At 33.4% G+C, this 10,560-nt stretch overlaps 4 protein-coding genes across 6 annotated transcripts in view; 2 read left to right on the plus strand and 2 right to left on the minus strand.

Moving 5' to 3' along the window:
• Nucleotides 1-2,000, minus strand: part of LOC145732410 (mitogen-activated protein kinase ERK-A-like) — a 6,032-nt gene extending 4,032 nt beyond the window's left edge. Inside the window, 11 exon segments of the mRNA XM_081984646.1 lie at nt 251-436; nt 493-563; nt 566-591; nt 593-657; nt 970-1,086; nt 1,149-1,280; nt 1,339-1,449; nt 1,528-1,607; nt 1,610-1,653; nt 1,824-1,866; nt 1,869-2,000. Of these exon segments, the coding sequence (XP_081840772.1) occupies nt 251-436; nt 493-563; nt 566-591; nt 593-657; nt 970-1,086; nt 1,149-1,280; nt 1,339-1,449; nt 1,528-1,607; nt 1,610-1,653; nt 1,824-1,866; nt 1,869-1,950 (957 nt within the window). The 5' untranslated portion in view covers nt 1,951-2,000.
• A 905-nt stretch (nt 2,001-2,905) lies between these two features.
• On the plus strand, nt 2,906-4,795 carry LOC145732466 (uncharacterized). Its single transcript, XM_081984752.1, is given in 6 exon segments — nt 2,906-3,188; nt 3,191-3,313; nt 3,727-3,830; nt 3,832-4,041; nt 4,094-4,278; nt 4,329-4,795. Coding segments are annotated over 6 exon segments (1,077 nt in total). The 5' UTR covers nt 2,906-2,911; the 3' UTR covers nt 4,507-4,795.
• LOC145732465 (acyl-CoA-binding protein homolog) lies at nt 4,668-6,760 on the minus strand. 3 transcript variants are annotated; one of them, XM_081984750.1, is made up of 4 exons: nt 6,741-6,760; nt 5,761-5,782; nt 5,057-5,171; nt 4,668-4,997 (listed from the first exon to the last, which is right to left on the minus strand). In XM_081984750.1, exons 2-4 carry the CDS (start codon nt 5,773-5,775, stop codon nt 4,858-4,860), a joined length of 270 nt encoding a protein of 89 aa, XP_081840876.1. In that variant the 5' UTR covers nt 5,776-5,782; nt 6,741-6,760; the 3' UTR covers nt 4,668-4,857. The 3 variants fall into 3 exon arrangements, with proteins under 3 accessions (XP_081840876.1, XP_081840875.1, XP_081840874.1); XM_081984749.1 differs by lacking the exon at nt 6,741-6,760 and adding an exon at nt 5,888-6,001; XM_081984748.1 differs by lacking the exon at nt 6,741-6,760 and adding an exon at nt 5,863-5,990.
• Nucleotides 6,761-9,785: 3,025 nt separating this feature from the next.
• LOC145732512 (acyl-CoA-binding protein homolog) lies at nt 9,786-10,224 on the plus strand. Its single transcript, XM_081984816.1, has 3 exons — nt 9,786-9,815; nt 9,866-9,977; nt 10,036-10,224. Exons 1-3 carry the CDS (start codon nt 9,801-9,803, stop codon nt 10,161-10,163), a joined length of 255 nt encoding a protein of 84 aa, XP_081840942.1. The 5' UTR covers nt 9,786-9,800; the 3' UTR covers nt 10,164-10,224.
• The last annotated feature ends 336 nt before the right edge of the window (nt 10,225-10,560 follow it).

The following is a 10,560-nucleotide window of genomic DNA, read 5'->3' on the forward strand; positions in this document are numbered from 1 at the left end:
GCCTAGAAACAAAACAAAAAATGTGATTTGTCAACTAGGCATTAAAACTGAGATGTTTTCCAACAGGGCAAATATGCGTTTAGTGGCGCCATCTCACGCTGCTTACTTAAACTAATTTTCAGTTCCATGTTTTTTTATACTTATCATTTAATCTATGATTCAACAGTTCTTTTGGTGCAGGTATTTCCTTATTTTTCAGCAAAATTTCAAGGCTAACATTATTAACAGAAACAGTTGAATAAGAACTTACCTCATCAGATGGTTCATAATACTGTTCCAAATATGTTGCTAAAGCGTCCTCTACCACTATTCTCTTATGGGGATTGAAAGTCAACATTTTATCCAGTAAATCCAACGCTCTATGATCAGCGTGCGGATACAGTTTGGACCAAGGAACTTTCGGTTTGAATGGCAAAGATTGTAAGTAGCTTCTGGCCTAAAATTTGAGAATATCATACCCTGGTACCCTTTTACTTTTATTAATCTAATTACCTTTTCATTTATTATACAATTTAGATCGTCAGAAGAGGGCGAGCCTAGAACTCCCAATATATGATTAAGCGGTCAAGATAATGCTTTCCAGGAAATAGGTCTATTAGCCAACATCTCTGCTAGTATGCACCCCACTGACCAAATGTCAATTGATTTTGTGTAACCCTAATTATATATGGAATCAATTAAAATATAAAATAGTTGAAATTTAGTAATGCTTTTAATACCTTGAAAATTACAAACTTTAACTGTTTAAAAATGAAGCATTAGTATTACAAAAAAATAATGCTTATTGAGACACCCATATTCAAAGTTTTCACAATATCTGGAGCCAAAAACATTTATAAAATCTCATTAAATAAATCACATAACAAAAGATTTCCAAAACTACTTTTAATCTTTTCAAATAAGTAGTATCCATTATAACAACTGTTTATGTTAATAGATGATATAACAGATTAATAACAATAAGTATACCTTTGAATTCAGCATTATCTCAGGTGCTCTGTACCATCTTGTAGCCACATATTCTGTTAGAAACCCTGTATGATCATGATCGGGATCTGCCACTCTTGCCAATCCAAAATCACAAATCTAGTTGAAGCAAAAGCAAGTGTAGTAAAAAGAACTGTAATAAAAATTGAAAATGTACTTACTTTGAGACACGTAGTATTCAAAAGAAGATTGCTTGGTTTTAAATCTCTATGAAGTACATTAGCAGAATGAATATATTTTAATCCTCTGAGGATCTGATATAAAAAGTAACATATGTGATCATTACTCAGTCTCTGAAAAGAAAATGTACAAGTTGGGCATACATGGTCAAATAACACAGCTGAAAAATACCTGTGCTTTAAGCAATTTGTAAAGATCAGTTTCCATAAGACATTGAACAATGTAAACATCGCGCATTTGATCTATCGTGGGAGCCCGAAGAATGTCTCTAATATCAATAATCTACCAACAAAAAGTAGTCAGTTGGCAATGAGCACATGTTTGAAAACACCATTAAAAGATAGACACTACACTACTTACATTCTCATGCTTAAATCTGGTAAGAATCTTTATTTCCCGAAGAGTTCTTTGACAATAAGTTTGATGCTCAAAGGGGGATATTTCTTAATTGCCACTTTGGTCTGAGTCAGTGTATCTGTGGCTGACCTAAAATAATAGTATTCATGTTCCTATAATTAACAAAAACTGTTACTTTGGTTCTTAAGCAGGTTTTTTTAAGATAGTACACAACACATGACAATATAGGTTGACTACATCATCAAATTTTATAACTGCTTACTAAAGAGGCAAATGACTCAAATGAGCCTACTACTTACACCACCATTCCATAAGCGCCTTCTCCGATGTATGCCAATTTGTATATCGGGGCCCCACCTCAAAAACCTGCCCTCTGACAACTTCCGCGTTAGAGTTCACACTTGACACACCTGTAGAGTCGGCCATTTTTCCTCTAAGTACAACTTAAGCGCAAAACCTCACTACTGCAACCCAATCTCTTATAGTGCGACGACAGGCGCCCCAAAGGGCCGGCTGGTAATCGATTTTTGTTTGTGATTTGGGCACGGCCTATCTTTGTAATATCAGCCCTTCGTGTATAATCGCTTTGAGAACAAATAATATCTCAAGTGGATTAACTTATAGATATCGTATCATCAATTTCTATATTCAAAATAGATTTGTTTCTATTTCTTATGGGTTTAATTTAGCAAAGCTAAACAGGTTCTTCAAGAAGACCAAGAGTCATGACAGTCAATACGTCAAAAGCATGTCGACATTGTTGTCAAATTGTGTGATTGTGATGTGCAAGTCAATTGTCAAATTATTATACAATTATTTTTCAATTCTGTTTCAAGTAGACACTTAAAGGATGTGCAAAGTATAAAAAGGTAGAATTAAAACTCAAAAAACGAAAAGATTGGAGAATTTTAGTGAAACCTGGCAATTTTTTTAAAAAGTTTTTGTGGCAACACTGCGGCTTGTGTTTTGACTTTTGACATTATCAAAACCAAAACAACTAACAAATTATGAGAATGCCTACATATTGTTTTTATTTATTTTTAATAGTAAAGAATAATGGATTCGGAATTAAATGTGGAACAGTTTTCGCAAGTGTGTCGAACTTGCTTATCCAAAAACCTCTTAGGCCCTATTGATGCTACCTTCCAGGATAATACAGTAGAAAATCTCCTGAGGGGTTGTATTCCTCATCTGGTATGTAGAAATATACTAATCATTTCAAAATGAGTATGATGATAAATAGTATGTTTTTACCTAATTTATTAAATTTCTGTAAAAAAACACACTATTGGGTCTAGTAGATAAAAATGTAATCTCTTCTCTCAGTTTAAGAAAATTAATGTTATAAAAACTTTTTCAGGATATTGAAGATAAAACTACCACAAAAATGTGTTCCATATGCTTGTATCATTTGCGCAACTTTTACGGTTTTAAACTCAAATGTATGAAGAATGAAGCACTGCTGAAATCATTACTGAGCAACTCTTTAGAAAAAATGGAGAGTACTATTAACATGAATGATCCTAATATCAATGAAATTAAAACCCAAGACATTACACCAGAAAGAAACAAGGAACAAGTTAAACACAGACATGGGTACCATTGCCAGTATTGCAAAAAGTCCTTTTCATTAAAGCATAGGTGGATCAGACATACTAGGGTGCATACAAAGATAGGCCCTACAAATGTGAAGATTGCCATCTTAGTTTTACTATGACCAGCAGTTTAAACAGGCACAAAATGGTACATTCAGGAGAACAACCTCATGTGTGTCAGATTTGTGGAAAAGGTAAATAAGGTTTGACTGCTGAGTAAAATTTTGTACACTAATTACTAATATGCCCACTTGTAATGCCCCAGTACTTCCTGATAATTATCAATAACTAACCTAACCTACCCCAACAATACCCACTAATTTTCTGAACCACCACAACTCGAGAGTCTAAAAGAAACCTTTTGTCATAACATATTTCTGAAATATTTACCATTTTATGTAAATTCCATATTTTCAGTATCCAAAATAATTTTAATTTACGCATATCAAGAAACATTGTGTTTTCTGGTTTTTTGTGTTTTGTCCTGTTAAACAAGGTTTCTTCTAAGACTATCCTTTTGTTTAATCCTAAAAAATAGCTTATTTGCACTACTTTTAGTAGAGTTTGAAAATGCATTATTAAACTGAGCATTATTGGGGTTTTTTAGGTTTTATAGCATCTAAATGCTTAAAAGCTCATAGGCAAAAATGTCACACAGTCCATACAGCGCACCTGCAATTCACATGTAAATTCTGTGATCGTGTTTTAAAAGACAGGGCGCCTGCAACCTTCACATAAAAAAACATCACCCAACAGAGGAGAATATATAAAACTGGAATATAAGTGCAAGACTTGTGGAAAGGAATTTGCAAAACTGTTGTTTTTAAAGAAACACGAAATTATACATGGAGAAAAAACTTTTTTGTGTAGCGACTGCGGGAAAGGATTTGTAAGAAAAGCGGACTTGCAGTCACATACTAAGGTTTACAGTTTGGTATTACAATAATGAATTACTTATGCTGTGTTGCAACCAGGTTCACACTGGAGAGAGGCCATACGTTTGCCAAATATGCAAAAAATCTTTTGCACATGCCGGATCCTTGTTTACCCATAATTTAGGACATACCGGACACAAACCCTTCAAATGCGCCATATGCCACAAGTCTTTCTCGCAACAGTCACATCTCAAGATACATCAGAGAACTCATAGTGGAGAAAGGTAAATTCATGCTAAAAACCCAAGTTAAATTGTTAAAGAGCTTTTTTCAGACCGTATGCCTGTACGTTATGTGGAAAAACATTCGCTTTGAAAACAAATTTTACAGTTCACACCAGAACTCATACAGGTGAAACACCTTTCAATTGTCCAGTATGTGGAAAGGGTTTTTACTGTTCTAGTAGTATGAAGAAGCATAAAAATACACACACTATTATTCCCATGGAGTAATGTTACAAATTTTCTCTCTTGAAATCATTTAATTATTATACCACAGTCCTAGAAAGGTGGTTTTGCTGGAAAGTCTACCAAATTGTTAGAAGGTTAGAAACTAGAAGTAACTCAATAAATATTGAACTTGATAAAGTTAAAATCTAGGATTTAAAGAAGAATTTTTGTTATTGAAAGTTATATTAATTTTCCAATAGAAAAGAGGTTACTTTATTGTTTTTTATATTTAAATATAACAACTTTTTGGTCCTTTATTCCCACATTTATAATAAAAATTATTAAACAAAAATGTGTATGTTTGCTTATGTATTCTTCTCAATTTGTGAGTTAAATTAGTTAAAAGTAACTAGATTATTGCAGTCCCAGTGAGCTGATAAGGGATTCCACTTTAGCAATGTATTTGTCTTTGGCTTCGTTTTGAGACAGTCCCTTCCTTTCGTTCCAAGCGTCCCATTTTGCTTTGCCTTTTAGATCTAACAGTCCTGGACGAGCTGGAAATGATTTTATTAAAAAGTTGCCCTTATATTCGACAAAAAATCATTTTACTTACATGTATTAACGTCTCCAACTGTACCCTGTTTGTATAGGGCGTAAAGCTCTAAGAGGTCGTTGTCGGATGGTTTTGATTTTAGGTTTTTAACATCTTCGGCAGCTTTGTTGAAACGCTAAAACGTATAGAATTTTCATAAAGCATGAATGACGTCATCATGGTTGCTATTTCAAAGTTAAGTTATTGTTTGTTAATTCAAGTTTATTTATATTTATATATGGACTTTTGTTGTATTCGATTATTCGGGACAGTTGGAGCATATTTATCCTATATAAAGAATAAGGAACAGGATGTATACATACAGGTGTGGTAAATCCAAAAGCGACCATAGGAAAACCGTGTAACGGACAGAGAACGTAGGTAATTGCATGCGCGGGAGAAAGACATAAAACGAAAAAATTATCAAGTAGGCCATATTTTTAGCGCGCTGTTGCCAAACGCCGTAAGTATTCAATACCCTCGACAAACTTACTTACGGCGTTTGGCAACAGCGCGCTAAAAATATGGCCTACTTGATATTTTTTTCGTTTTCTGTCTTTCTCCCGCACATGCAATTACCTACGTTTCTCTGTCCGTTACACGGTTTTCCTATGGTCGCTTTTAGATTTACCACACCTGTATACCTATAATGGATGAATGAAAAATAGTGGATAAATTGGGTTATTTGTTATTGAATTAAATTTCTTTTCACTTCAGGCACTTACCTCGTCCAAAGACATGTTGAATCTGAAAATAAAAAAATATATTATCCAATAAGTAAAGTATTTTGCTACGCAGGCAATATTTGTAAGCAATAACACTAATACTAATTGCAATCTTGCATAACGTTACCAAGAGAAGGTGTACTGCAATTAACTTCTTGACAATCCGTAAAATTAACGATTTTTTTGCCAAGCCTGTTTATAAGTCCCTTGTTATATCAGCTAAATATTAGTTGTAGGACTGGGTTATCTCAAGGGAGTGTTACTTAATGTTTTTATCTTTCTATTTTTAGTTTGACTTAGATAATTGTAAATCAATCGTAACAGTGTGATATAACCACTCAATATTGCTGTTTTAGTAAAGTCTTTACTTTTTAAATTGGCTAGAATGTTATAAAGTTTGTTTAACAGTATATTCTATATTAAGAGCGGAAAGTACATATTTGCCGCTTGCACATGAAATTCGGCGAAGCCGAACGCTGCAATCATGTAGAAGCGGCAAAAATAACGGGTGTTCAATAATTGTTATGATCGTAGTTGGCTGTGATTCTAGCATGAACGTAGGGCCGTTGATAAGTTCAGCTGTCAGCTGTCATATAATAATTGTTTGCGAGGTTATCTAAGACGTACGCTTTTTGTGACAATTGCTATCCATAGGCGACCTGACCATAACAATTATTGAAAAAAGTATATTACATCAATTTTGCGTCAAATGATTATAATTGCATGAATTTTTGATTAGAACTATATAAACGCGGATATAGGAAATTTCTCATATTTTAAGCAAAATAGACATGATAATAAAACAGTTAAAAAGTTTGGATGAAAACAAGCAGCTATATTAAAAAACAATTTGTCAATTATTTTGTATCATCAATCAATCAAACGTAACACAAATTTCAATGATAAAGTAGGTACATATGTATCATGTAATGTGTAGAACTAAATGTAGAAGTAAAAAAATATTTTAAAGTGTTACTTACATGATTTAATAAGAAAACGGAAAAAAATAACAGCACCGTTCCAAGCATTCACCGCCTAACGAATAAAAGCGTTCTGGTTCTGCGTTTCCCTATCGTTGCAAACATGAAACAAAATCGACCCAGTAGTTTTTGAACGCTACGTGGCTTTTTAGCATGAAGGTTAAACAGCCTAGCGTGGTCTGAAAGCAATGTTGCCGGATTTCACTCTAAAATACGTAAAATTTCAATTCCTCTGTTAAACAGGTTTTTTTTAAATAAAACAGCATTTGTGTGTTGTCGTTTCCTGTTGTGAAAGTAACGTTTATTGTTCGTACAGGTGTGGTAAATCCAAAAGCGACCATAGGAAAACCGTGTAACGTAGGTAATTGCATGCGCGGGAGAAAGACAGAAAACGAAAAAAATATCAAGTAGCCATATGTTTAGCGCGCTGTTGCCAAACGCCGTAAGTATTCAATACCCTCGACAAACTTACTTACCGTGTAATTGACAGAGAAACATTGATAATTGCATGCGCGAGACAAAAACAGAGAACCTAAAAAAAATCCAAGTAGGCGGAAATTTTGCTGCGATGTTGTCAAACGTTTCTCCGCCTAGCGTTCTGGCACCACAATTTTTTTCTGGAAAAACTGTACAGGGTGGTTAAATAAACTATTGTTTTGGCTACATACTGGTAAAAAAAATCCAGCTCGTAGGTGTCAAAGCAGATATACACTTTTTCAGCGTTGGCATGGTTTGATGTAACAAAATATTAAATCAGTTCAAATTGTGGTTTGAAAGTTGAACACCCTGTAACTCAGTTATTTATGGGAGTTTAGAGTGGTTCAACCACTTAAAAGAACCGTTTTAAATTCCTCTTTCCAGTGGTGTAAAGTAAAAAATTCTATCTTAAAATTGAGTACTGGGTGATAAAATTAGTGAACCACCAAACTTTTCTCAGTCACTTCAGTTTAAAATTGTGGTCTGAAACTTGAACACAGTTTAAAAGACAGTCAGGGACAAAATCGCCTGTAAAACCCACTTTTGGTAAGAAAATTATTGTTTTAAGCACATTTTTGAAATCCTCATCAAATTTCCTATCTAATAACCTGAAAAAACACTACAAAATTTAGAACAGTCAGGGAAAAAAGCGGTGTCAAAGTTTGACTGCCAGAAACACAATTTAGAAGAACAGTCAGGGATAAAATCGCCTGTAAAACCTACTTTTGGTAAGAAAATTATTGTTTTAAGCACATTTTTGGAATCCCATCAAATTTCCTATCTAATAACCTGAAAAAACACTACAAAATTTAGTACAGTCAGGGAGAAAATTGGTATCAAAGTTTGAACTGTCAGAAACATAATTTATAAGAACAGTCAGGACAAAATCGCCTGTAAAACCCACTTTTGGTAAGAAAATTATTGTTTTAAGTACATTTTTGAAATCCTCATCAAATTTCCTATCCAATAACCTGAAAAAACACTACGAAATTTAGTACAGCCAGAGAGAAAAGTGGTATCAAAGTTTGAACTGTCAGAACACAATTTATAAGAACAGTCAGGGACAAAATCGCCTCTAAAACCCACTTCAAGTAAGAAAATTACTGTTTTAAGCACATTTTTGAAATCCTCATCAAATTTCCTATCTAATAACCTAAAAAACACTACAAATTTAGTACAGTCAGGGAGAAAAGTGGTATCAAAGTTTGAACTGTCAGAAACACAATTATAAGAACAGTCAGGGACAAAATCGCCTCTAAAACCCACTTCAAGTAAGAAAATTACTGTTTTAAGCACATTTTTGAAATCCTCATCAAATTTCCTATCTAATAACCTGAAAAAACACTACAAAATTTAGTACAGTCAGGGAGAAAGCGGTGTCAAGTTTGAACTGTCAGAAACACAATTTATAAGAACAGTCAGGGACAAAATCGCCTGTAAAACCACTTTTGGTAAGAAAATTATTGTTTTGAGCACATTTTTGAAATCCTCATCAAATTTGGACATTTTTTGAATAAAAAAATGTTTAAACCGTTGTTAAGCGTTGAATAATTGACTAGTTATAGGACGAAATTTAATAAAAAATATTAATCGCACTTGAATTTTATTGATTTATGAATGGTTAGCAATACCTATACAATGCCTATGTACTGTGTACCTAAAAGCTTTATTGTGATTGATTGCTTTTGCTCAACAATATAAATTATAAAGTTAATAAAATGTACATTATCACTACCAACTAAGTATCATATTTATATACATACCTATATGGATTGTTGCAATTAAGTAACATTCAAAAGTATCATTTTGTGGATTAATTTGAGATGCATACAATGACGTAGGGTTATTGATTTTGTTAGACTTAAATATACATAAGTCATAATAAATTATTTATTATTTTATTTATCTAATTGACTTAAGTGCACTTACACATTATACCGTGTAACTGACAGAGAAACGTAGATAATTGCATGCGTCGGACAAAGACAGTCAACGAAAAAAATACCAAGTAGGCCATATTTTCAGTACGCTGTTGCCAAAATCCAATACCGTACCAAAATCAATTTTGTCGACTGTATTGGATTTTTGCAACAGCGTACTGAAAATATGGCCTACTTGGTATTTTTTCGTTTACTGTCTTTGTCCCACGCATGCAATTATTTACGTTTCTCTGTCATTTACACGGTTTTCCTATGGTCGGTTTTGGATTTACCACACCTGTATGTATAGGTATGTAATGTGTATCTTGTAGAATATTGTTTTTCGTCTATGTGATAAAACGTAAAAAATAAGTGCAGTGTAAAGTTTAGAAATTTCTACATAATTTGAAGCTTTCTATAATGCAATAGGTATCCACTAGATTGATATACGACACCGCTATTTAAAAATAAATATTTAATAAAGTAATTTTTCAAAATATATCTTGACGTGACATAACGTTTCGAACCACTTTGTCACCCTAAACATTATGTTGTCAGAACTTTTAGATATGGAATACTAGGTCACATTAGACAATGCTATAAATGGGTTGTAGGATCTGCACCAGTCGTTTTGTACGATTTCAATTCGCTCGAAGTAGATAAAATGGGTTTGGACGAGGTATTGCGTTTGTCATCAGTATGTTTGCAAGTAAAAAGTATTTGTTTTAGGATTTTCAAGTTGCGCCAATAAAGCAAGAGCATTTACGAAAAAGCCTCCAGATTCCGATGTGCTGGAAGTGTATGCGCTGTATACAAGCTACAGTTGGAGACACGAACACCGGTAAGCCAATCAATCAGGTCCGTAAATTTCGTAATAGGAATCTTATTTACGGATATAGCTAAACCGAGTGGGCTAGAAGCGTCAGCTAAATGGAATGCCTGGAATGGAAAGAAAGGGTTATCATCCGATCAAGCTAAACAGCAATATATCGCCAAGGTGGAAGCTTTAGCCCCTAAATTTGCTTAAAAGTTCTATAATTTGTTAGCTTTTTTAGTATTTATTAAAATTAGTTTAGTATTTTCTTGAATACTAGTATTATTTCGGAATTTTTGTCCACCAGTTTGTTAATCATGAGTGTGAACCTTTTTGTTTTTCATATCGACAGATTTATTGTGACAACCACATTCCTTCGCCAAGACGTCAATAACTCGAAATGTCAATGTGACGCAATAAACCTTTTCATCATGCGTCAAAAAGACAATATTGACATTATTTATTTACTAGTACAACAATAAGAATTCATTATTCTACTAGTAGCATAATGTAGTCTTTCTAGGCAGTACACGTCAATAATAAGCATATTTTAGACCGCTTTCTACGTCCGTGTAACGTATACTATTTTTTTTTCAAGGGGCATGTATAC

This window comes from Ips typographus, linkage group LG8, assembly GCF_016097725.1.
Source record: "Ips typographus isolate SLU linkage group LG8, UJ_Ityp_2.0, whole genome shotgun sequence".
Taxonomy (NCBI): Eukaryota; Metazoa; Arthropoda; class Insecta; order Coleoptera; family Curculionidae; genus Ips; species Ips typographus.